Below are 27,727 nucleotides of genomic sequence, written 5' to 3'. Positions count from 1 at the left end.
GCATTTGCAAAGGGATGACAGTGCTAGAATGTCATGGCCCCAGGTCTGGAGGCTCAGCATCATCCAAAAGAGGACTCTGAGCCCTAGGAGATACTGGTCACCATACTCCAGGGAGGGCCCTCAGGAACCCCTGACACATCCCCCACACCCAAGGACTCTTATCGATCACAGCCTCCAAGAATGACTGTCCTAAAGCCACTTAGATCACTCAGCCATGTAGGAGTTTAAGACCACAGAAAGGAGCGTGGCCACTTTAAGGCTGCAGCTTCTGGGAGACCCTGCTGACTGGCCTACTGAAGCCCTCAGTTTTGCTTGTTCCTTGCTGGAACAGCAGATCTTTCCATGAGGAGCAACCCCAGTGTAAAGCTCCTGCAGCGCACTGTCTGAGGTGCCAGGAGTCTCTGCCTTGCTGTGCTTTTGTTTACTGACTGAACATGACCCTGGCCTTGCCAGATGTAGCTTCTTTCTGTCAGAGCCTACATGAGGGCCTGATTGACTGGCTGCTTCCCCGAGAGCCCAGCCTTAGCCAGGACACAGAGTAGACTGGAGAAAGCTTCTGATTTTACACTCTCTTTCTCTCTCTGATTCCCCTTTTGATTCCTTGCCATCTGTGTGCATCCATTCTCTTGGGGGGTGGAAGGTAATTGTTGACGCTGTGTGTGTGGCATAGTTGCATTCTAATATAACATCAGTGCCCCAGAGCAAAGCTCCAGGCACCGGGTGTAGCAGTCACTTCAAATTCCCTTCTACCTTCTTTTTCCAGCCTGTCTCAATTTTCCCAGGTGATTTCCCTTCATTTCTTGAAGGCTCTGCTGAAACCTTCAGGGTGCCAGGACGTAGGATTTAAACTATACACTGTCAAGAGCAGATGTCAGTGCAGCACTATCTCTCTGTTTTGCTTAATGCATTTCCTCTTTGCCTTAGGTACAGTTTCTAACCACTCTCTTCAGGTTTTCTTATTCCTGTCAACTCTCCGTAGCAGAATGCAATTGCCCATTAACGTTCCAATGCCTGTATGGTATATATATATATATCTACTGGGAAACACTGCTTTATATCCAGCACATACAAAAATGTGTTCGTGTCTTTGTTAGGTTATGATTGCCTAACACAATGAAGGAAAATCATGTTGCTATTGTCTTACTTCCTTTTTCCATTCAACCTTAATATTATAGGATGCACTATTAAGGTTTTCAGCAATACCTACTCCCCCTGTTGAATTATGGAGGACACAGCATGGACACCCCAAAGTACTTCTCTTCACATCTTCTGTTTCTGTAGGTGCCAAGGTAGTGCTTCAAAAAAATGTACAAACACATTCTGGAAGCTAGGTTAGAACATATTAGCCCATCTACCACTGCCACATCTTCCATTAGAATGTCAGCAGTGCTTGGATGGCAGATACATTTATTTTTAAAGCCGAGAGTGGTGGAAGGGAGAAGATTATTCATCCCTCATATGGCAATTCTGTTACTGAAGATAAAGACCGGCACTAAGAGTGATAGTGTACAGCATTGGCTCAGCTTTCAAATCTTGTAAAAATAGTCCATAGTTAAGCACTAAATGTACCCAGAAATATTCGTATAACCAACACCAGATTGTGATGTTAATTTTTTCCTTGTTCTTGCTAACATTTTATTGAAAGATTGTCAGCGTTTTATACATGAACAATCCATATTTCCTCTCCCCCTCCATCCCTCATTTACCTCCCGCTCCGCTTACAAATACATATATATGCACTTTAAAAAAAATTGATAAGATATAACAATAATTAAAATTAAATAAATAAACATTAAAAATGTATGAGCATATGAATTACAAACTTATAGGATGACTCAGTCAGATATGTGGCTATTTCAAGATTTTTTTTTTTCATTAGCTACCCACCAAAACATTTTGTCACTCTAGTGTGACCAAGAAGGGGTGTGCAGATGGGAGAAGGCTTGATTTTCAGCAAGTGGGGTCCAAAGGGCAGGGCACAAGTTTATTCCAGGTTTATTCCAGCAAGGCCTCACACAAAATATGCAGTCTGATAACTTATCTTTCCATAGGCATGCTGCACATAGTAGTGAGGATAGAACCTGCCCTTCACTGTCAATGCAGACCAAGGGCCTTTGCTTTGCTGTCAGTGACTAAAGACTCTTAGGGCACCCAGAGTCATCCTGCACCTCTCCAGAGATCCTTGCAGTATACAATCCTTCATAAGGAAGGCATTTACTACTAAATAGCTAGTCACAGATATTCTCCCTCTTTGACATGCTCTGTCATACTATGCACATAGGGATACAGAAACAGCAGACCTGTGTCCACCAGCCAGGACCTAATTTGGGAGAGTGGGGAGCAAAGGCACATGAAATGTATTGTCAATGCTTCTCTCTCCTAACCAAGTCTTCATCAGTCCTGAATGGACAAAGGAGTAAGAGGAGGGACAAGGGTAATAGTGGGAGGGAATGTAGGACCCGCTGACACCACCACCTCAGTAGCACACACGACATTTTCACAGGCTTTTGACTACTGTATATGAAAGTTGCACTGCTTTAAAACCTGTTTTGGCCAAATGCTAAAATAGGCATTTTGACCAGTTTTGTGGAAAAAGCAGGAAGCTTCAATGCACACAATATAATTTTGTTTGATTAGAGGGTGCATTTAGTCCAGAGGCTAAAGCAAGAAAGCTCTCCATTCTCATCCAGGGTTTCTATTAAAATACTGAATGCATGTGCTGTTTCAAAATAGGTTGCTTATATTGCTCCTAAAATATTTAGAAACTGGCATATCCTGCTATGAAATACTGTACAGATGTTCTGACTCCAAGTGTATTAGAAGCAGAGAACGGGGGAAATTGAAGTGATTTACTGCAGCAATGATCTTGTTAGGTTCAGAAATAAACAGTTTCAGAATACATTGTAGCTGTACAAAATGGAAGAAGATACAACCAGACGTTAGGAATATCTAAGATAGGGATGTGTGAGAAATTCAGTCATGGCAAACTCCAGTTCACACTAACCACACTTCCTGGGCTAATATGCAGTTCGAACATAACTAACTATCTGATTTCACACCCTCCAAATGTTCCAATGCAGTTCTGGGTTCAAAAAAGTATCAAAAGGCATTTTAAAATGTATATTTGGAGAGAAAATACATTTAGGGAGCAATTATGTATGTTTAGACAGAAAAAAGTCCTATAACTCCCAGCATTTCCCAGTCAGCCATGCTGACTGGGGAATGCTGGGAGTTGTAGGACTTTTTTCTGCCTAAACATACATATGATTGTACCCTTAGAGGTACATATTTTTAGAGGAAATGCATTATTTATTTATAGAGAGAGAGAGAGAGAGAGAGAAAATACATATTTAACTGTGAATTTTCCTGCTGATAGCCATCCATTAATATTTTATTTCTAATTTCAGGCACGGATCAGGAAATTTGGGCCCAAAATTCTACAGTTATTGACGGAATGGACAGAAACATTTCCATATGATTTCCAGGAAGAAAAGATGATTGGTTGTTTGAAAGACATTATCCAAAGGATAGCTCCATGTGATGAGGTGAGTGAGGGTGGTACATTTAAACACATTTTGAGAATTTGCATCACCAAGAGTTGCTCAGTCAGTTTTTTGTCATTAACAATGACCTTCACTGCTGGTCCCAAATTCTTCTCTAATCAAATTCCAAATTACTTTTTCTGAAAATGGGTCAGGCCTTTTCTTTTTATTTCCACCAAATAATGTTCTGTTTTATCTGTCAGCTAGCATGTAAGAAAGCAGTTGCCTGGTCATGCTTGGCAACTACAAATTCACGCAAGTGACCCAACATATTTGTGTAGAATTTGAAAAACTGGAAATAAAAAGTTCCATTTTAAAAATAAATGTTTCTAGATCACGTAATTCTGCACCCTAGAAAGCACCGCTCTCTTGTGTGCCTTAAGCAATGGTTATCAGTCATTGTTGATGTGGCCATCTCTCAAGTCCCACTGAAAATCTCAGGCTTGGGTCATAGATTTTAAAGGCTGTTCCAGCTCATTTTGCAGGAAAATCATTTTTATTGGGGAAATACAGAAATAAAGTTAATTTTAGAGAAGGTGCTTTCTGCTTTCCAGTTGCTTCTTCTTAGTCAAGTCTACACATGCACAAGGATGCAATAGTAGGACACTGTCATGGTAGAGTGGACAGTACCATTTTTTGGTTATTCGCTATGTAAAGATACCCTGCAAGCAACAGTGAGCACATCGGGAAGAAAGGTTCTGGGCCAGCCCTCTCACTGTTTTATGCTAATTTTCTACTTGATAGGCTTTATTTTAATGCAGGGAAACTTTTGGAGCATGTCCAGAGGAAGATGATCAGGATGGTGGAAGTTCCGGAAACCAAGTTGTGGGAGGAGAGATTGAAAGAGCCGGGTATCTTGAACCTGGAGAAGATTAAGGGGAGGCATTATAGTGACTGTCACGCAGAAGATGGATCAGCCTTGTTCTCTGTGGCTTAAGGGGGTGGAACTAGAACCTATGGGTAGAAATTGTGCAGTGGCAATTTAGTCCTTCTGGGGCAACTCGAAACAAGTGGAAACACTCATTTCTAAAATGAGGCAGGTCGTTGGAGCTCGCATAAGGGAGCTTCGCCAATCTGCCTCCTTCCAGAAATGAGTGTTTCCACCCATTTTAGGGCTCCCCCTAGGAAGCACTAGATCTTGCATAAATGGTGGGTCCTGCTTGCACAGTGGAATTGGTGGGATCCCTCGCTTGCAGAAGGGAATCAGTGGAGCAGAAAAGAATCGGCAAGGGCATAAGCACCCCATCGGATCCTGCCCTCTGTGAACACCTGGTTCTGCTCTTTTTTACTTCCTTTTGTAATTTCTCATATGCTCCCCTTTTTATCCTTCTTTACTTTGCCATTTTGGTTAGCAAAGCCAGACCTCATTGTTTTGACCTTACTGGTTTTTCATTATGAATAACCAGAAATCCTGGAAAACCCTTGTGCACGCACATCACATTTATTTATTATTTTTTATTGCATTTATATCCTGCCTTTTTTCCTCTTGCAAGGAACCCAAGGCAGCTTACATTATCCTCCCCTCCATTTTATCCTTACAACAACAACCCTGTGAGGTAGGTTGGGCTGAGAGTATGTGATTGGCCCAAAGTCACCCAGTGAGCTTCCATAGCTGAGTGGGGACTAGAACCCGGATCTCCCGGATCCCAGTCCAACACTCTTGCCACTACACCACACTGGCTCTCTCATTTAATTCAGGTTGACAAATACTCCCATGTTTTACATGAAAGATTGCAGAATCAGTGGTCCCAGACTTTAGCTCGTTTTGTGGCATGTTAACTTTTTAGGTTATAAGCATTTGAAGCAACCATGAAGCTGCCAGTGGAGGCCAGAATCATTTTAGATTCATTCTAATCAGTCAGGTAGCAAATAGTGGAAACTGAGCTGTGCAGCTTTCAAGGAGGAGGAGCTTAAAAGTGACACAGATTCTAAATAACAAGCTGGAACACATGGGAGCTATGTTCTGATTGGGGCCAAGGGCATGGCCAGGATCCAAAGAGCTACTTTCATTGCGCCCAAGCACTTGGACATGTTCAGCAAGAAGGGGTGTTTTTTGTTTTTGTGGAACAGAAGATTACCCATGCCATATCACAAACTGCATTCAAAACTCTCTTCAGTTTCACAAGTGGTTTGCCATGCAGCATGAGAGACTGCTGTTCAAGAAACACAAGCCCAAAGCTCCTGTGGCCACATGGAACTAGTTGCTTTGTTCTAGGTGTATCCCAGCCCATATAATTGTAACAATGGGGTGAACTTCCCTGGTCAGGCTTGTAAAACTAGGCTCGGAAAACTGAACTGTTCCGAACTAGGCTCAGAAAACTGAACCGTTTCTCCCTAAACTTGGAAAATAGCTTGGGTTGATTTTGAGCCCAATCAGGCCTCAGGGCTGTCTTAATAAGCAATTTAGTGCAAAATTAAAGAAGTCTGAATTCCTTTGTCACAGATGATGTCATCACTAGTCTGCTATCAACCAGCCGCTTCCTTCTTGAAAAGCTGCATTTTCTGAAACTCTTTTGACTTCACTTTTTTACTGAAAGTGGCTCCCTGGCGGATTTACCACAGTGTGCCATGTCCTCCCCACCCCATTGCATTACATCCTGCGTGTGCCTCTGTGACCTGGCAGTGATGTGGTCAAGGGGGTGGGAGGCCCCATTGCCTCTTGTTTCCCCAGTGGAAGTAGTTTTTCCCATTGAGAAAATCCCCAGGAGCGCAGCAGCAACCCCTCATATTACCTCAGTAGTGGAGACACTCATTCACCTTAGCTAGCCTGCTTTTAATCTTTAACATACCCCCCCATTTCTATGCATGTTATTCAGAAGTAAGAAATAAATCTCGTTCCCCTGCAGTGAAAGGGTTAAACGCTAACTTTACTAACTCGCCCTAAAGTGCTCTTTCGCTTCTCCAATGCTGTCTTGAATCGCTATTAAGATGTTGTTTTCTTTGATGTTCATTAGTTTCTCTGTTGTTATGTAAAGTCCCTTCTCTGCTTTATCACTTTATCGCAGTAATGATCTTTTGGGTTTATGGGAGCTTCTCATTGAAAGCAGGGAGAAGGAGAAAGGGGGGGGTTGGAAGGGGGGTTGGAAGCAATGGGCAGAAGTGCACACATGGGGAAAAGCGGGGCGGGAGCAATAACTGCAGCAGATTGCGGGGTGCAGGGAAATTGGGGTGGGGGAGAACTCTCAGAAACCTTCATATGCTGCACTGGGGAACTGGGGATTTCAGTTTCTTCAGGGAAATCTGCACAGACAGGGAAAACTAGTTGCTCTCCATAATGTAGTAGAAGAGGGGGCCTGGAGAGGGGTGTGAAACAAGTCTCTCTCACTGGTTGAGCAGCCCCTGCCAGTTTGATGACATTCAGTTCTACTCCCTGCACCCCACCCGGAAGTATGTTCCTTTCAAACTTTGAAAGCCAGATGTTAAAGGTACACTACACTCCCCTTATCTTCCTTCCTGTGTCCCTGACGGACCAAAGCCGATTCCATGAAAATCCGGGTAATACTCCAACGCGCTTCTCATTCTGTTGTTGTGAAGATCCCCCCTCCCTGCCTGGATGGTGTACCAGTTTTTTCTTGGAGCTCCTGTGATGGTCACTGGGGTGCAACAATGTCATTGGGTGCAAGAGGGTCCAGTTTTCATCCAACCTTCTCCCACCCACCTATTTTTTTGCCTGCTTATCTCCATCGAAACCCTCCACCCACTGACTTACCTAGTGTTGCCCTAGTAGAAGCAGCAGTGGGATGAAGAAAGGGCAGCATGGTTATGCAGATGGGCTGCTCTTGAGATTTGACATTCCTGTGTGTTTGACACTGAAGTTAATTCGGAAAGTGCAGAATCGATAATGGCACAGAACTCATAAGAACGATGACAAAAAAGCCAAACGTTGATTTGCATCTCTTTAATCACTCTGGGGTAACCATGGGAACAGAGGGAAATTCAATTCCATTGGCTGCAGGATGGCCGTCTGGATTTTGAGACCCTGATGTGGCTATAGGATGATTGGCACCGCTGAACTGGTTCGGCTGGCAGTTAATGAGGCTACACAGAAAATTTCATTATTAAGAACTCCTTAATAAGGTGGAATCCTATGAATCATTTATATAGCAATTATTTCTTAAAATTGCAAAGCACGTTACTATTTTTATTTGTTCTTAAAACAGCTCTGCAAGGTAAGTAATTTTTATTTCCATTTTGCAGATGAAGAGCAAAGGCTTGCCAAAAGCCACACAATGAGTCCATAGCAGAGGTAGGACTTGAACCCAGCTCACATCCAGTTTTCTTTATGCACTGCTCTGCCCTGGCTCTCACTGACTCCTCTTTCTGTTACTACCACTGTTTTCACAGGATGAAAAAGAGGTAACTCCTCTCCTGTAAGCACTTTTAGCTCTAGCTGTCTTCCCATCCCAGTAAAAGAAATATATATGTACATTACAGGTGGGGGCCCACGGCCATTTTTGCAGGGTGGGGCTGCTGCCACCAAATTTGCTGCCATAAACACTCCTTGATGGCTTGGGGTGAAGACTCTATTGGGATTAGGGATGTACGAAAGTGACTTACCTTTTTGCGGATTCTGTTCATGGTGTGGGGGGGCGTTCCATTCCTCCCCCCGGAATCCTCGACGGGGGGGAGGCGATCCGGTCCTCCCCTCCGGAATCCTCGATGGCCGGCTGTGCTCCGCGTCGGCTCCATGGAGCAGCCAGCCAGGCCCAGGCCAGGGCCGTCTGCAGCCGGATTTCCGGCCGTGGAGGGCTCTGGGTTAAAAAAAAGAAAAAAGTGTACGCAAATGGCGGCGCCTACGGCCGCCACCATTTGCGTTCCTTATTTTTCTCTGTCTTAGTCTATGTAAATATTTACGTAGACTAAGATGAAGGAAGAAAGAGGAACACAAATAGCGTACTGGGCACTATTTACTTTACCCTTTCTTGTCTTCGTCTTAGTAATATTTACGTAGACTAAGATGGCGAAAAATAAGGAACGCAAATGGCGGCGGCCATAGCCGCCACCATTTGCATATGCATTCTTTTTTTTTTTTACCCAGACGTGATAGGCTACGTAAGTCTTTACGTAGCCTATCACATCTATGGGGGGGGGGAACCCACACAGACTGCAAATGGCAGCGGCGGCAGCCAGTCGGAAGACCAGCTGCCGCCGCCAAAGCTGCCGCCGGAGCCGCCGCTGTCCGAAACATCCGCCCCAGGTATGTCTTGTCCCGGGGGGGGGTCCGCGGGGGGCGGGGGGTAGCAGACCGTTCTGCGATGGATTTCGGGGGGCCGAATGCACTGGCATTCGGCCTCACCGAGATCCGTCGTGGAATTCTCTGACATCCCTAGTTGGGATGCTGTTCATACAGTAGAACTGAAAAGGGCCTTCCTTTCACCGATCCCAAACTTTGGATCTGTTGTTTGATTATGTAATAAATGTGTACCTTTCCCCCTCAGTCCAGATGTCTTCCCTCAAGGTCACCCTCTGGTTTTGAAGGTACTGCATTTTGCTAGGACTTACAGCACAGTCTTATACATGTTTACTCAGAAGTAGGTCCCACAGTGGTGAATGGGCCCTACTCCTAGGTACATGTGCCTAGGCCTGCAGCCTTACAGTTCAATCCTTTGCATGTCTACTCAAAAGAAAGTCCAAATGATTTCATTGGGCCTACTCCCAGGTATAGAATTGCAGCCTTACCTGCTAATTTTTTTGTTTCTAGGAAAACGCAATTTGTTCTTCAGCTAATATGTAGGGATGTACGAAAGTCACTTACCTGGTCTCGCAGCTTGCTTCGTGGTGGGGGGAGGCGCTTCGCTTCTCCCCCCGAAGTTCAGGCCGGGGGGGGGAGGCTTCCCGCCTCGCCCGGCCGAAATTCAGGCCGGGGAGAAGCGCCCCGTCTTCCCGGCCGCGAACTTCAAAAGAAAAGTAAAAAAAAAAAAAAGCCCCGTGATAGGCTACGTAACGATTTACGTAGCCTATCACGGCTAGATCTGCAAAGTCAGCCGTGATAGGCTATGTTAATCGTCACGTAGCCTATCACGGGTGACTTTAAAAAAAAAAAAGCGCGTACGCAAATGGCGGCCCCCATAGGGAGCCGCCATTCGCGTTCCTTATTTGGTCGCTGTAGTCTACGTAAAGATTACGTAGACTACGGCGAAAATAAGGGCAACACTATTTGCGTTGCCCTTATTTTTGCCGTAGTCTACGTAAAGATTTACGTAGACTACAGCGACCAAATAAGGAACGCGAATGGCGGCCCCCTATGGGGGCCGCCATTAGCCGTACGCGCTTTTTTTTTTTAAAGTCACCCGTGATAGGCTACGTGACGATTAACATAGCCTATCACGGCTGACTTTGCAGATCTAGCTGTGATAGGCTACGTTAATCGTCACGTAGCCTATCACGGGGGCGTTTTTTTTTTTTAACTTTTTATTTCGCGGCCGGGCGAGGCGAGGCGCCTCCTCCCCGGCCTGAATTTCGGCTGGGCGGGGCGGGAAGCCTCCCCCCCAGCCTGAATTTCGGCCGGGCGAGGCGGGAAGCCTCTCCCCCCCGGCCTGAACTTCGCGGGGAGAGCAGCGAAGCGCCTCCCCCCCACCGCGAAAAGCTGCGAGACCAGGTAAGTGACTTTCGTGCACCCCTACTTTTCACCAGTGGGACTGACTGGCCTCCATTTCCCAGTTTCTCCCTGTTGAGAGCCATGATTATGCACTTCTCTGATGCTTGTGTTACTTTCTCTACTTCTCTGCACAGAGGGAGAGGGCTGGCTGGAGTTGCCTCTTTCTGCTAGTGCTACTGCTGCTGCCTCTGCTGGCCTCCTCTCCTCCCTTGCCTGCATCCTTTAGTTTTCACTGTATCACTATATGTATAAAGTGAAATACCGGGGCTGCAGGCTCCCACTGCTGCCCATCTCCTCACGCTAGATAGCTAGTACTTGAAACAGCGCGGCTCCAATTTTCTCAATGGGAAAAGGGTGCAACTGATTCTCAATGGGGGGAAAGCAGGCAATAGCGGCTGCAGCCTGAGAATGGATGAAGCAGCTAGATTGCTGTATTTTCTCCCTGGAAAAGGAGCGCTAGCTCCCTGGCTGTTGGCTGGAATGGGGCGAAATTGCACTGGTGGGATGCTGTCATGGGGATCTATCAGATGCTGTTGGGGGTAATAATGGGGTAGCCGGGGGGAGACTGGACAGGGGTGGGAAACAGATTTCTCTCTTTGGTTGAGCAGCACCTGCCAGTGTCCTGATGTTCAGTTCTACTCCCCCACCCAACCCAGAAGTATGTTGCTTTCAAGCGCTGTGTGACCCATGAAAAGCAGATTTTTAAGGTACAGTACGCTTGGCTTTTCTTGCTTCATCAGACTAAAGTTGATTCCATGAAAATCTGGATAATACTACAACATGCTTCTCATTCCATTGTCATGAAGATCCCACCTTGCTTAAAAGAAAGAAAAACCTTGGATGATAGATATGGATCTGGCTTTCCTATTCTTCTTCTGGGTATAACAATATTAAAACACCAGAAGTAATATTTACATTATCTACAGTTCTTGTAGGGCCTTTTAAGGTGTAAATACTGGCTGCCGGCAGCCCATGGTTTGCAAATCAGGAACCAACCTTCAGGAATGCATGCTTTTCCTGCCTCCGTAGTTGCTTTTCCAGTTTGAATTCTTTCCCCACCCCCCTTCTTTGTTTAATCATGGCTTTTTGTTCACTGTGTACCTGCACAAACCATGGTTAATGCACATAAGGTTCCCATGAAAACCACAGATTGAAACCATGGTTTGAAGTGAGTTTGCAAACATGGCTAAATATCGGTTTATGTTAACCATGACGTGTACTGGTGCACATGTAATGTGAAATCTTGGGGCCAGAATACACATGATAACTGAGATGTGTGAATGCATCTCTGTCTGTTTAAATTATTTACAATTGCCTTCTATGGAGGGGCTGAACTGTCAGGGAGTGAGTTAGGTTTAACCCTTTTCCTGGGTGCTTCCCCCACCTGAAGCAAACATTTGTGAATATTTGAGACAAAGGAAGGAAGGGGGCAAGTCAAAGAGGAAAAGAAGGAGGCACATTTCTCAACTTCTTGTTTATAAGCCATAAACTTGCAGGAAGCCAGCACTGTGTCTGCACTGGTTTCTTCTGGTTTCTCTCTAGCCCGCCTGACTCAATGGATTACCAAGCCATGGCAAATATTAAATGATGGTTTCTGAACCTGCTTTGTTTGAAATGAGAGCCTATAGTTTGCCTCAAACCAGGATCAATGGAGGGGAATCAATACACATGAGAGAATGTGAGGGGAGGAGGATGGGGAGAGAAGAGAAAACTCATGAACCCAAGGCTCCTCATTGCTTCTTCACGTAATGGTGTGGGTTGGCATTAGGTCTGAACCATCTCTAAGCTTGGGTGGATATCAGTGGTGATGGTGGAAGGAAGTATTGCTGTTGGGTACAAGTTCTTTAAAAATACATTGAGTGCCTGCAGCAAGCCTCTCCTTATCTATTTGGTTGATCATCAGGCAGTCCATATGGCTGGAGAGTGGTTTATATTTGAATATAAGAGGCTGGACATCTCAGAAAAAGAGCTTCCTCTGTGGGTGCTTTTTTGTGTTTCCAGATGGCCATGGCTGCCAACTGTTAAACAAGTTTACTCCAGTATCTGGCAATCTGAACAAAGAGAGGATACAGGGATAATTGTTAGAGATCAAAAGGAGCAAAATGTCCAAGCTGCCAAAAACATATCAGCTGGGAGTTATTTGAGAGGAAAGAAACCCGGATAAAAAACATGAACACTTAGTTCAAAATATTTAATTCAAGCATTTTGTGTATTTCATACTGAAGCAGGGTGGAAGACTTACGAGTAGGGATGTACGAAAGTCACTTACCTTTTCGCAGCTTGGCTTCGCGGTGGGGGGGAGGTGCTTCGCTTCTCCCCCCGAAGTTCAGGCGAGGGGGGGAGGCGTCCCGCCTCGCCCGGCCGAAATTCAGGCCGGGGGGGGAGGCGCCCTGCCTCGCCCAGCCGAAATTCAGGCCGGGGAGAAGCGCCCCGTCTCCCTGGCCGCGAAACAAAAAGTAAAAAAAAAAGACCCTGTGACAGGCTACGTGACGATTTACGTAGCCTATAGGGATGGCGGAGAATTTCTCCCCGAAACTTCGGGGGGCCGAGTGCCAACGTGTTCGGCCCCCCAAACAAGTTTCGGGGAGAAATTCTCCGCACCCCCCCGCACCCCGCACCCCCCCCCCGGGACGGGACTTACCTTTGGCGAATGTCTCTCCTGGCGGCGGGTCCGGCCGGCGGTTCGGCGGGTCTTCATGCGGGGCGGGAGCGGCAGCTGGTCTTTCGACCAGCTGCCGCCGCCGCCACCATTCCAATCAAAGAAAAAAAAACAAAAACACCCCCGTGATAGGCTACGTGACGATAAACGTAGCCTATCACGGCTAGATTTGCAAAGTCAGCCGTGATAGGCTACGTAAATCGTCACGTAGCCTATCATGGGTTTCTTTAAAAAAAAAAAGCGCGTACGGATAATGGCGGACCCCATAGGGAGCCGCCATTCCCGTTCCTTATTTGGTCGCTGTAGTCTACGTAAAGATTTACGTAGACTACAGCGACCAAATAAGGAACGGGAATGGCGGCTCCCTATGGGGGCCGCCATTAGCGTACGCGCTCTTTTCTTTTTTAAGTCACCTGTGATAGGCTACGTGACGATTAACGTAGCCTATCACGGCTGACTTTGCAGATCTAGCCGTGATAGGCTACGTTAATCGTCACGTAGCCTATCACGGGGGCATGTTTTTTTTAAAAAAAAACTTTTTAGTTCGCGGCCGGGTGAGGCGAGGCGCCTCCTCCCCGGCCTGAATTTTGGCCGGGTGAGGTGGGAAGCCTCCCCCCCGGCCTGAATTTCGGCCGGGCGAGGCGGGAAGCCTCCCCCCCCCGGCCTGAACTTCGTGGGGGGAGCAGCGAAGCGCCTCCCCCCCACCGCGAAAAACTTGGAGGACAGGTAAGTGACTTTCGTCTACCCCTAGTAGCCTATCACGGCTAGATTTCCAAAGTCCGCCATGATAGGCTACGTAAATCGTCACGTAGCCTATCACGGCTGACTTTGGGGGGGGGAAGCACGTATGCAAATGGCGGCGCCCATGGGGCGCCGCCATTTGCGTTCCTTATTTTGGCACGTCTAGTCTACGTAAAGATTTACGTAGACTACGGTGAAAATAAGGGCAACGCAAATAGCGTGCCCTTATTTTCACTGTAGTCTACGTAAATCTTTATGTAGACTAGACGTGCCAAACTAAGGAATGCAGATGGCGGCGCCCCATGGGCGCCGCTATTTGTGTACGCGCTTCCCCCCCCCCCCGCAAAGTCACCCGTGATAGGCTACGTGACGATTTACGTAGCCTATCACGGCTGACTTTGGAAATCTAGCTGTGATAGGCTACGTAAATCGTTACGTAGCCTATCACGAGTGTTTATTTGTTTTTTTACTTTAGTTTTTTTTTTGCAATGGCGCTCAGCCTCCTGAAGATTCGGGGAGAAATTCTCAGCCACCCCTACTTATGAGTAAAAACATATCTGCTTATTTGCTCCATGGAGAGAATTTGGTTCAAGAATTTGTCAACATTTAGACTATGCTCCCACTGCCTTTAACTGGAGAAACAGCCTGGGATGGAGTTCTGCATAGACACAGCCTATATTAGTTGGTGGTGAGGCCCCCTCCCAAATTACAAGCCAGTCTCCCTGATCAAAATCAGCAATTAATTGAAGGAATAACTTATAAGGTCCTATTTATGCAGTTATCTTTTGAAAGTGAAACATGAAAGAGCCACTGTTTCGTCCACAGTGGGGTTTGTGCTTGTTTGAAGAAAAAAGTGCAGACCAAATCTAATGTGCAAAGAGTTCTAAGGTCATCAGATCCATTATCTCCCTCACTGAGAGGACTTTGGGATGATTTCCTTCCAGCAGTATTCTCCCATCCTTTTTCCACCCAGTTTCTCGAGACTCCTTGCAGTGTTTACAAAGGTATGTAGCATACTGAGAAGCATTTCTTTTGCCAAGAGTTGTGATTTGCATTTTGAAAGAGAAGGCTTAATTAAAATCTGAATTCCTAAGCCACCTGCTGCGGCTTGCCATCTTCCTTAATGTGTTTCTGCTCAAGAGTGAAATGTTTCGGTTAAATATTAAAGTAATATTACTATTTGGTTTCCATACTAGATGTTTTTAAAAGGAATAGGATTCCATGTGACTTTTTCAGATATGTACCAGCAAAGGTTTGTTGTGTGTTTTTAAACAAATATTACAGATTAAAACTGTATGGTCATTTGGATGTTATCAGCCCTGGCCCAAGGTGTCTCGCCACCTGAGGTGAGAACATGTTTTGCACACCGCTTCCTGGCCTGGTCTTGCGAGAGCTCAGCTGGCTTGCTGGAACCCTGCAGCACCAAAGCCGAGCGGAGGGCCATGCAATGCAAGGGAAATAGGGTGGGCAGCTGCTGCAGAGAGCCCCACCAGCCACTCTCTTACTGTGGCAAATGCCATGGCAGGAGAGCGGCTGGCAGAGCTCTTCAGACCACCCGCTGGAGAGGCGGGGGCGGGGGGAAGTGGTGCAATTTGCTGCTCCACCGCCTAATGTGGGCACCTCAGTTTGCCTCATGATAGGCCGGCCCTGGTGTTACTAGTTGGACAAGGAAGATGGAAAAATATGCAAGAATATACATTACATCTGTTAAATATAGAATGGTTGTGCTTAGCCACAGTACTCCAGCATTAACTTTTGTGAGCTTTCTTAATGTAAAAAAGAATCCTTGTGCACCTTTAAGATTATACCTTTGTTTTTGCCTATTCATGGGCGATATTATGTAGCCATGTCTCCATCTTCTGTGGGCGTGCACTTCATTTATTTATTAGTACTTATATACCACTTCATACAATAATATCCCTAAGTGTTTTTTTTCTATGATAAGACCTCTTTTCCCCAGTTATGAAAAGGACCCACCCAGTGTCTTAATTTGGCCTACCTGGATACAGCCACACAATCCAACCTGAGGGAAGTGAGGAGGACAGATGTTCCCTTTCCCCTGAGCCAACTCAGGGGAGAGGAGCCCTAGATGGAACAAATTACTAGAAAGGATTTTTGAGCTGGACCTAGCAACTCAAATGTAGGTTACTTGCTGCTCTTGTGGAGAGCTCCGCTCATGACAAGCTGTCTTTACGGGTAAGTGCTTCCTAGCCTTGTGGGTGAATAGGAGTCTTCACCATGTTTCCAGTAGGGAAATTGCCTTGTGGACATAACTTCAAGCTGAGCTCTGATGCTTGCCAGCTCCATTGCCTCTTCTTGCCAGAGTGATGTGTTCTCCACAGTCATTCTTTTCCAGTCACCCAGACGATCAGCAATGCATAGCTACATAATGTCTACTGCGGTATACCCAGTGTGTGGCTGTACGACATAGACCACGGATGCTCTGTGTGTCTCTGACCTGCCTCACTAGTTGTATTGACCCAGCTGTCAACTTCCTTGCTGCAAACTTCACTACTCTACAGTGGCTTCTGTCCAGATTAGCAGGAGGCTCAAAGCATAGTTGTTTGAAGCAGAGATCCAGGCGAGAGTTCTCTTATCAGCACTTTCCCCTCAAACTGTCAAACCTTGTTAAATGCCCTTCAAAACCTTATGGTTAATAGAGGCTGTAAATGTTCATAGCCAGGCCTTTATTAAATAATCCCTCAAGACAGTCCCTCCCATAATTTACAGCCCTATCTTTATAGGCCAAGAAGAAGGTCCATTCCGTTTCTTTTTTAAATACAGTTCAGATTCTGCTATTGGCTTAACCTAAATACAAAAGATGATTAGCATGCTGCCATGATGCAAATCCCCTTATCAGCACTATTTCAAATTAGCATTTAAACTGCAATCCTAGATGCAGTTACCAGGGAATAAGTCTCACTGAAATAAATGAGGCTAAGTTCTTAATAGATATGTATGGGATTGTGCTGTTGGCATGGTAAATATTCTCAGTTCTGCATCTTCTCTGACATGGACTTCCATTGCAGGCTAGCAACAATAGGTGTGTTACTAGCATTATGTAACACATTGCAGATGGCGGAAAAACAAAACTAGAAGGCAGATCAGAGTGGTTCCCTTTGACAGGAAGGTGACTACATATGGAGGAGTTGAAAACAGTGTACGTGTGTGTGCATGTGTGCACGCTCATCTTTTGATACTAACAATGTAGACGGGGTTATTTCCAAACCACAAATATTTCACTTCTTTCTTTAGTCTAGATAACTATAATTGTCATTAAACCTCCTAAAATGTTACCTGCAAGAAAATACTGTAATATTTTTTTAATCAACAATCAGTCTAGTCAGAACAGGGTTCCTACCCAATCCTTATACTCTGTTAGTCAACACATCTAGGAAGGCATATTGATTTCAGTAGTTCCAATTAATTGTGTTTAGGACTGCAGTTTTCTTACATTTTGCTTCTTCAGAAAATAAGTACTTGGGATGGAATGTACCAACTGCTGCACCAGACCAACATCATGGCTTTCGTCACATGGAGCTTTTATCCTGCGATCAAGATTGCTCCTTCATGGACGTTTGCGGGCTCTTTACATGACGCCGTGACCCTCCAGGGCGTCTTCTGCGCTAAATGCCCTTTTCTCCATTTTTAAATAGATCACAGATAATGAGCTATCAAATTACCCCATTGTGTTCCACTTCAGTTCCCTCCTCAAAAGAGTTAAAGCAGCAAGAAGAGGAGCGAGATCAATGAAAGATAATGGAAGACTCAGATATGGGGAGAAAGAGGGGCATAGGGGAGGGGGGAAAGGAAGCACATGAAAAAGGGAGTCATTGTGATCCTGCATTTAAAACAGAAGCAGAAAGCCCCGTTTTAAATGCAGGATTTTAGGCTGGTGTAGAGATGCCCCATAACAACATTCCACTACAGGTGACTTAACACTATACTACCTGTGATGTGTTTCTTCATTGGTCACAATTATGCTCCCAGATCCATAACTGAGGGCATCTTTAATATACCTGACACACACAGTAGTAAGGTTACCATGGGGTGGTATACCACCAATTACAATTGGAGGAACTGATTATGGTCAATATCTGTTACAGAGATTAATTTCAGAGAGGTGATAATAACAACTGGTATTGCTGGTATATATGTTCATTCCTTGAACGTATGCAGCATTTACCCTTGCAACATTTACTTTTCTGTATCTCTCTGAAACAGATGAACACAATAAGCAGTATATACTTCAAAAATGGTTGTGATTGTGAAGCCAACATTGCAGGGGCCTTTATAAATACAAATATTTGAAACTGGAATATTGATTTGTGTGTGTGGATATGAATAGGATTGGGATGTGTGTGTGTGTGGATATGAATAGGATTGGGATGTGTGTGTGTGTGGATATTAATAGGATTGGCTTTATCATCTATTTTAATAAGTACAGTCTTTCACAAGTAACTAGTTCAGATTAGGGAAAGTAATATTAAGCTTGTGCTTCTTCTGCAACATATTCTGCTCCCCCCCCCCGCACTACAGTAAAAAAGAGGGCCATACCTTGCAGCAACCCTTCCCCCACCTCCAGCGCCAAATAAGAAGGGAAAGACAATTGCTGCTGATTTTTTCTCCTGCCTCAGTGTTGACACATGTGGAACCTATATTGTGGTCAGTGGGCTGAGCTGACATTTAGCACAGATGCTCACATGCTCTGGCTGGATGCCAGACTTGTGGTAGAGCCAAAGGATTGAGTTTAGGGTGGAGCTATAATTAAGCTGAATGGATATTCTAGAATAGTTTGGTTGATAATAAGATTTTAACCCACTACTGATTATTTCTTGAATATAAACATCCATTGAAAACTATTTTATTTTTTCCAGCTTACGGTTTGTAATGTTTTTTTGTTTTCTTTTTAAATGTGTTTTCCTCACTTTTAGGCCTATTGGAAAAAGATGAATCAGCTTCTGCAAACTCTGAATCAGAAGCTTGCAACTCTTAACCATGGCCAAGAAGGGATAGTCAAGATCAATGCCACTGTCTCAGACAAGGTGGTTGCTTTTAAAAGTAAACCTCCATCCATTCAAAGAGAAATGTTGAGTGTCTGCAGTGATCCCTATACTTTGGCCCAACAGCTAACACATGTTGAACTGGTAAGTAGAAAACAATACTTTTTCCATTCTTTTTTTAATTATGTAGGAAGCTATTTTCCAGAAAAATTCTGCTGAGAGTTTTGGAATATATTCCAAACATGAAATCTTCATATCATATTTGAGCCAACTGAGTCCATTCATGCTTGCCACTAGCAACATAGTTTCCACTTCACTATGGCAAGATGGCAAAACTGTTGCAATAAGCATCTGAACATATGGCCCGCTTCAAATCACCATCTTGTGCCTGCTTGGGATGGAATCAGTGCATGCACATTTTGGAGGTAGGCCTAGAATGCAGATGTACCCCCTGTGAACCCTGGGCTGCAGCTCAGTTAGCCCATGCCTTAATTCAGCCTAGTCCATCAGTAATCACTTATGGAGATTAAGGATGCAGTCCTGTTGAGATAGTCAACCGAAAATATTCTATGATTCTATGATTCTAGTCAGCAGCCTCCAAAGTCTGAGGCTGCCGAGTATCCAGTGCAGGATGGCTGTAGCACAGAGGCACTCCTCGCCTCTGTGCTCCGGCCACCCTACATTTTTGGCTAGATGGCCAATCTTGGGTGTCTAGCTGCTGCTTTGGGGAGGGGGAGGGAAGGAGGCTGCACAGCGCATAGGAAGCTGCATAACACAATTTCCACAGTCTCTTCCTCTCTCCCCGCCCCCAGGACCACCCCCTTTTCTCCGTATCTGCACTCCATTTCTGAGCGCAGAGACATAACCAGCACAGAGAGAACAGTGTCAGCTACAAGGGAGTGGGGGATGGGGCAGGGAGTGTGGTTTCTGGGAACCACAGTCAGAGCCCTGGCTCCAACCTCAGTTCCCAGAAACTGAAAAAATCCTATGGCCCTCTAGACAGTGTCTAGTGGCCATAGGATTGCTCCCTCCAACAGGAAAAGCTAATCAACTGACGAGTGGCTTAATAAATTGCTTTTTAAATCTGTTGCTAAATCCAAATGGTGATATTTTAAGCAGTGCAAAACAAATAACTGATACAAGTGATTTTCAGAGTTGGTCGATGACACCTTAATTCTCACTTTATCTCTTGAAAAAGGAAAGACTGAGTCACATTGGCCCTGAAGAATTTGTTCAGGCATTTGTCCATAAAGATCCTTTGGAAAGCACAAAGGTATGATGAGCAATCTTATCTCTCTCCCTCCCTGCCTCCTATTACCTTACTCAGTCCGGATGAGCAATTCAAAGAACAGGCTGCATGGTGGTTGCAGTCACAAAAGGGACAGTGCACATCTGAGCGGATTTATACCTACATAGGGAAGGCTGTAGAATATGTGTTTATAGTTGTATGAAGCTGTGGTGTCCCCTCTGTGGTGTGATGTGGGGATTGTGTACATAATGAAATGAGCCTGGCAAGCCATCTCCTGCCTTATGTTCCTTTGCATTTCAGATGTCCCCGATGTGCACCTCTTGAGTGCAAAACTGTGTATCCATAAGCACTGGAATAAAAAGAAAAGCATGATTCATACTGGTAATTAGAGGGTGCATATCTTATTCTGTGCTGCAGTTCCAGTAGAGGGAGAATGAACCACTGCCTGTGCACTCAGTTCCACTCTTGTTAACGTCAAGGCTAACAGATCCATTAGCATCTGTGGGAGTAAAAACAGGAGAATCTATTGCTTCGTGCACTATTGGTACACAAATAATTCTTCAAAAGAAGGTTTTGGCATGTGACTAGCATGAGTCATCAAGACACATGTGTTAAAAAGAAAACTATTTCTCAAACTCTGAATCCATAAAGTTGGTGCAATGAGTTTGAAATACTTGAAAGGAAACTTCTTAAATGCAACATTGCTGCTGAAGTTTCCAGTGGAGAGCAAATCATGTTGATCAGATATATCACATAAAAAGGCAAGTTGAAGGTATTATTCTGAATACCTGGGGCAATGGTAGACGGGAACAGGGAACTTTTCTCTTTTCAGTTCTTCTTGAGAACTCTTCTGGCTCAGCAGAAGCTGCACCAATAAATGAACAGCTCAAAAGTAGCAGTATGTCTTGCAACATCTGCCAGCCATTTCCCCCTGGAATTTCAAACAGGAGCATGGTGTGCATTTGCTCGTTATACAGCTGGAACAGAATTAGGGTGCTTAGTTGCTGCATTATTTATTCTGGCTCTGGGAGAAAAACTGCATTTTTCTTTTGTTGACTTCCAATAATTGGGGGGGGGGGCTACCTTTGTAGATTATTAGGGCTCCTGGCTGCAAACCCAAGATAAGTATTATTAATTATTTATTTACAATACTGTTCCATATCCAAAACAGATTTTGGAGCGGTGAACACAAAAGATAAAACAGTAAAAGAATAAAAAGATTAAAACACCACCTTAAAATTATGCTTTTTAAAAAACAGAACAGTAGAAACCATCACTGGTCAATTAAGGAGTGCCTCCTGGAACAGTGCTGTTTTCAGGAGGCACTGGAAACAACACAGTGTTGGTGCCTGCCTGACCTCCAGGGGTAGGGAGTTCCAAAGAAAGGCTGAAGGCTCTTCTCCTGATGGACACCATTCGGGCCATAGGTCCACGTGGAACCACCAGTAGCAAGCCCTCCGATCACCTTAGTGACTTCAGGTATCCTGGTCCCAAGTTGTTTACTGTGTACTTGAAATGCCTTTAAATGCCTTGATGCTTCCCTTCCTCCTATTGGCTTGTCATCTTCCCCTCTCCCCAACTGCTTCTGAAGCACATCCTGGAATGCTGATCAGTACAGCAGACAGGAATGGTAGCAGAAAATAGGACTGCGATGGGGGAAAGGAATAGGGGAGAAGTATAGCAGTCAGCTACCTCATCTCCTGCTGAGTTGAGAAATGTAAAGTTCAGTATAGATCTCTAAGTGATAACCTAGAAACCCCATAGTTTGGAGTTTAATGTTTGTTTGTTGTAAACCCCCCCCCCCAATCTAGCTATATGCCATTTAAAATGCATTAAATTGAAACATGATTATACCTTTTAATGAAAATCATGCACTCACCTTCCAAGTCAGCTTTGTTTTCTTTCTGTGTTGTTAATAGGCTACCAACCTTTCCCTGAATTTGCTTCAACTTAGATAGGTTGCAGCTTGCAATAGAATTTCACTTCCAAAGCTGAATTTTGTCAGGCAGGCAGAGAAGTGCAAAGGTATTAAACTGGTCAGGTTGAAAATTGTTTGTCAGCTGAACTTCCCTCCCTGTTCTACAGAGGCAGGGTCAGACAAAAAAGTGGCAGGTGCTTTTGGCAGGTGGAATTGATCCTATAAATGACAGCGAGGGCAGACTGTGCCAGCCTAACCAGCTTTCAGAACCCAGGAGACTCAATGACCATATACTATGTGAGGAACCCTTGTTAATGACATTCAAATCAGAACAGCAAGGGAATTTTGGGAACAGACAGATGAACAGGACAAAAAACTCTCTCCTCTAAAGTCCATGGATAGTTTCAGGAACAGTGGAGTTGCTTCATGCATGGCTTTTGCCTTTATTGAGAACTGTGCAAGCACCGGGTCATTACTGACCCCTAGATGGATGCCGCTTGCACTGGCGTTTTCATGGCAGACTGTAGCGGGGTGGTTTGCCATTGCCTTCCCCAGTCGTGACTACCTTTCCCCCAGCAAGCTGGGTACTCATTTTACCAGCCTCGGAAAGATGGAAGGCTGAGTCGACCTGAGCCGGCTACCCGAGACCCGGCTTCCGCTGGGATCTAGGGATGTACGAAAGTCACTTACCTGGTCTCGCAGCTTGCTTTGCGGTGTGGGGGAGGCACAAATGCTATTTGTGTTGCCCTTATTTTCGCCGTAGTCTACATAAAGATTTACGTAGACTACAGCGACCAAATAAGGAACGCGAATGGCGGCTCCCTATGGGGGCCGCCATTTGCGTACGCGCTTTTTTTTTTTTTTTAAAGTCACCCGTGATAGGCTACGTGACGATTTACGTAGCCTATCACGGCTGACTTTGCAGATCTAGCCGTGATAGGCTACGTTAATCGTTACGTAGCCTATCACGGGGGCGTTGTTTTTTTTTTTACTTTTCTTGTAATGGCGGCAGCCGGTCAAAAGACCGGCTGCTGCCCCCGCCCCTGACAAAGACCTGCCGAACTGCCGCCGGGACCCGCCGCCGGGAGCGACATTCGTGAAAGGTAAGTCCCATCCTGGGGGGGGTGGTGGAAAATTTCTCCCCGAACCTTCGGAGGACCGAATGCGTTGGCACTCGGCCCCCTGAAGTTTCGGGGAGAAATTCTCCCCCATCCCTACAGATCGAACTCAGGTCGTGGGGAGAGTTTCGGTTGCAATACTGCCGCCTACCACTCTGCGCCACACGAGGCTCTTATTGAGAACACCATAAGCCTTTTCTGTCTAGAATAACTGCTGTGACCACAAAAATAGGAGGGTTATTGTGACATCTGAACTGGGGATTCTGGCTTGTCGCTCCCCAAAGAAGCCAGATTCATAAGCCATGGTTTGTTGCTGGCTTATGACTCTGGCGTGTTTGGGGAGAGACCAGAATTCCTGGTTCAGACATCACAATAAACAAGACACAGATGGAGGGTCCGTGGTTTGTTCAGCCCAAGGGAAGGAGCCTCTGACCCATGGACCTAATCCAGCCACAGATGTTCCTCTTCCGGCCTGTGGAGGCTTTGGCTCCCTCCACAGGCCCCACCCCCTGGAGATAATGGGGATTCTCATCCCCACCCCACCCCAAGCCTCTGGAGGCTACCAGAGGAATAGGGAGGGGGATCCCTCTGTTATCTCCGCTCAATGATCATAGGAAACAGGGGAATTCCCTTTAGCAAGCAGCACCTTCCCACCCTGAGGAAGACACAGTGTAGGTAAAGTGGCAAAGCAGCCCCAGCTGAGGATGCTGCTGGAGTGCTCCAGCCATGGCTTCAGTTGGGATGGCTTCGCCCATGCCACACCTTCCCCCCATCAGGGAGGACACGGTAGGGGTGAAGGGGCCCCAGCCACAGTACAGATGAAGCTTCCCCAGTGGTGGGGAATGATGGCATTATGGGGCATTACAATGCCCTGTGGTGTTACGGAAAGTGGCGGTGCCCCGTGACTTCAAGGGGCATGGCCATGCCTTGTTATATCATCCAGCCGATGGAAGGCTAGGTGCAGTGGACATTCAGCCGCCCCCCCTTCAAAATCTGTTGCCCACCCCCGATTTAGCAGCTCCCCCTTGCAGGAGGAGCCAAGCAGGAGCAATTGGTCAGCATGCCCAAACATGCTGCTCAACCTCACCAGCCAAGGCTCCTCTGGAACCCTGGCTTGAATTGACATGTGAACCAGTCCATACCCTAAGGGTTGCAGTGACAAGCCTGTTCTGAACAGGTTAAGAATCTGTGTTGCGTTTTCATCCATGCATTTTCAGGACAATCTCATAGGAGATTATTTGTATTACTGCTGTTTCAGTGGTGGGGTTTTTTACAACCATTCTCTCAGAATTGTCCACAGGCTTTAAAGTAATCCAACACAACCTCATATGTGTTCCAAGAGCCATTGGAATACTGACAGAGGCTCAGATAAAGAGGCCTGCTTTTTCCATGAAATTACAGACACATAAGGCTCCACAGGGAAGTTGTTTATGAGTAAATTGGGCCATTTTGATAACTAGTGAGGATATTTGTGGGTTTAGCTTGTTAGGCTATTAGTGCCTAAATGAGACTAGTGATCATAGAGCTTGTAGGTAATATTGGCTGATGTGGCCCTTTGGCTCTTCTGTATGTTATACCCCAGTGGAATCAATTGCAAGTGTTAATGAATCATAGATTTGTGCCTAAGTACTGTGTATAGGTTGTTTCAAGGATTTGGGCTCAATGAAAGTTCAACGAGACTTGACAAGCTGCCTCCTTCAGTAATCCCATGCTTAAACCCCGTTGTTACTTTTCACTGTTATTTTACTGTTGCTTTGGGCATTTTGTGTGTGTGTATAAAATGCTAATGAAATAAGATACCAGCCTGCCTTATACTTAAACCAGTAGACTGGTTTAATTACAGTAGAATTACAATTTACATACTGTCTCAGCACCTAATAACTTACATCTGGATCATACAATATACAGAGAGACAGTAGTAGTGCATTGCATCAACACAGCTACTGTTGCATGTCAGATGCCTGCTATGATGCCTACCTATCACCATCTGATTACAACAGAGTGCTAAAATATATTAGATGTAAAGGGCTGTGCTAATATAACTTATCCTATAGCAGTCAAAAGGTGTGTGGGTTAACCTTTTCCCTATCTCAGCTTGGCCATATTCTTTCTACCTATTTTGGTTGCATAATGGTATTTTGTTTACCTGTTACTGCATCTGGTGATAGCAGCTATCACTGTCACAAATAATGTGAGCACAGGATGGGCCTATCTACGTTGCTGTGCAATGGCACAAGTTGCAAATCTGCACCGGCACAACCTTCCTCCCATGCAAAGCTTCATGTTCATGCTTCGTTTTTTAATGTTGCTGTAAGCCACGTTGAGCATGATTTTGCCGTGCTCAAAGTGCAGCATACAGATAACTGATGGTGATGATGATCATTGTCATCATCATCACCATTTGCTAGTTTAGCACTTACCAGAATTGGGCACTTGGACTGCAATACCCAAGATGTGTGTGTCCATGTGCACTCCACAGAAAGTAGCTGGCCTTAGCGACTAAATAAAATTAAGGGCACAGTCCTATGGCTGTCAGCCTCCGATCTTGGAGGTTTATTGGCATCCTATGCAGAGTGGGAGGAATGGCGGAGGCGATCTTTGCCTGTGCACTCCTCCTGCTCTGCTTTTTCACCCATCTACCTGGGGTGCATTGGAGCAGGAGGGAAAGGAGGCTGGGAGACCTGGGGAGATATTGTATCCCAGCTTCCCCAGTCCCCTCCCCTCCCACTGGCACGCCACCTTTATCCCCTCTCCAAGGTCACCATTGTGATCTTAGAGAAGCAGCTTCCAAGGTTCTCTCCCCGCCGGCTGCAAGGGGGAGGGGGCGGAGAGCACGGATTCTGAATTATCCTATCCCCCCCCTGAAGACTCTTTCCAGGGGCCATAGGATTGCTTCCCTGAAGAATATTTGAGATGATGAAATGAAGATGTAGAAGTAAATGTTGGTTGAAACAAAACAAATCTGTCTGGGGTGAAATTGAATTGGATAAATCAACAAAGTTTTTTTCCCCAGAAAACAAGGAAAAGAGAGAGATGTTGAGTGCTGTGTTAATAGATGCCTAAAAGCTTGTAGAATTCTACATGCCCTGTAGAATTCAATACACTTGGATTTAAAAAAAAAAAACCACTGCAAGGGGAGAAAAGTGCAAGGAGTAATTAAGGACAACGCGGGGAAATATGAGTTGGAGATAACAGAATAGAACAGGGTGTGCGAAATCCAGGGACTGAACTGAAAAGAGGTATCAACAGAACCGAAACCCACTTTCGCAACTGGAAAATACTAATATGGATTGTTTCACATAAGTAAGAGTTAGTGTGTTGTTACATTCATTAGATGTTAGAGTTTTGCTGTGTGATATACCTGTTCAGTAAGCAAAGGAGTAAAAAGAATTGTTATCACCAGCCAAGGATGCAATGGAAAACTTCTGTTTTTGAATAAATTATCACTGTAGTGTAGCTTTTCCCAACCTGGTGCCATCCAGATGTGTTGGACTACAACTCCCATAATTCCCACCCAGCATGGCCAAGACTGCTCTAGTGGCTTGTAGAGTAAAATCTAGAGGCCTCTATGCACTCATGGAAACCATCCATGCTATTCACAAAACATTTGTATTCTAATAGACAACAGGGAGGTCACTCCAGCCAGCCTAGTAGCTTCCTTACTGTCTCTTTACACATTGTTTTGAAATGTTGAGAAGAAATGTCACCACTGGTTACCAGGATATTGTTGTTAGTGGAAACCTCCAAAAAGGTGTATGTGTCTCCATACTGTGATACCAATGTACGTAAGTGCAAATGCTGTGTTTTGAATAAGACCGTACCGAATGTTCACCTGCAGACATTTTGATGGCAAAAGATGTGCTTTAAAGAGGTCCAAAATGTTCCCTGAAACTTCCTTCCATGACACCGAGAATGTACATGCTCCCAGCCAATGAAGGATCGCATTGTGAACGTGATGTCACATATCTACATTGGCTACATATTGACATGATTGGGAGCAAAGAAGGAAATGTTGGCATTATATGTGAAGGCTGCCTGTAGACCTGCCAAGGAGGAAGATCAGCTCCAAATAAGGGCACTGCTGGCAGTGGCTGCTAGCCATTCCTCGCTACATTTGTGGGCCAGGTTAGGTAGAGAGGCACTCTGCAGCCCTCACATAAGTGTGTTCATAAGTACAGTGGAACAGGGGAACCATCCTGTGTTATTCTCCTGCAATATTCTCCAAACCTTCTTGGCAAACAAAACCTACAAAGAAAGCCTAGTGTATGATAGCTCTCAGCTGCTTCAGCCCATATTAAGCTGGCCACTTGTGTCCTCCTGCCACAGACAGGGCACATCTTTCTGATATTGCTAGCCCATGTTTTGGATGGCTTACAGCAACATGTTTAAACTCAACCCACTCCTGGAACATGTCAGTGTGTGCACATGACTGGCTCAGAATGAGCTGGAGCAGCGTGAGGTCAGAGTGACCTAGGCCTTGTTCTAGGCCTAGACCTAGGCTGCCATGCACCGAGGGAACTGGGAGACTGATAATTATTTAATTTACATCCCATCATATTGCATAGGCTCCAGGCTGCTTACATTTTAAAAGTACTCTGGCTTCACATGAATTCTCTAATCATGCAAGTCCCTATGTCCCCCTTTAATCTTCATTAGCCTTAGGATACATTTTCTGCGATACAGATATATTTGCAAATACTGTGAAAACCGACAATCCCAAACAATATCCTTTCCCCATATTATTCCACTCATGAGAGCCCCCCTTTCCCCAGCATAAAATTTTCCTCTTCATTGAACTCCCCGCTTACCCATCTTATCCAAAGGCCCTAAATTGGAAATTGTCACATTAATGAAATAAAAATTAACTACCTCCTACTGGCTGCTGATATAAAAAAGCAT

At 45.2% G+C, this 27,727-nt stretch overlaps 1 protein-coding gene across 1 annotated transcript in view; it reads left to right on the top strand.

Moving 5' to 3' along the window:
- The window catches only part of RASGEF1C (RasGEF domain family member 1C), a 63,793-nt gene that overhangs the window by 5,280 nt on the left and 30,786 nt on the right, over positions 1 to 27,727 (top strand). The window contains exons 3-5 of the mRNA XM_084832424.1: positions 3,408 to 3,545; positions 18,475 to 18,687; positions 19,742 to 19,816. Coding sequence (XP_084688550.1) covers positions 3,408 to 3,545; positions 18,475 to 18,687; positions 19,742 to 19,816 — 426 coding nt within the window. The remainder of the gene's footprint in view (positions 1 to 3,407; positions 3,546 to 18,474; positions 18,688 to 19,741; positions 19,817 to 27,727) is intronic.

Source organism: Heloderma suspectum, chromosome 2 (genome assembly GCF_057233095.1).
Source record: "Heloderma suspectum isolate Gila_16-S chromosome 2, 16-S_ref, whole genome shotgun sequence".
Taxonomy (NCBI): Eukaryota; Metazoa; Chordata; class Lepidosauria; order Squamata; family Helodermatidae; genus Heloderma; species Heloderma suspectum.
The sequence above is the reverse complement of the archived record's forward strand: the minus strand, read 5'-3'. Positions and strand labels throughout refer to the sequence as shown.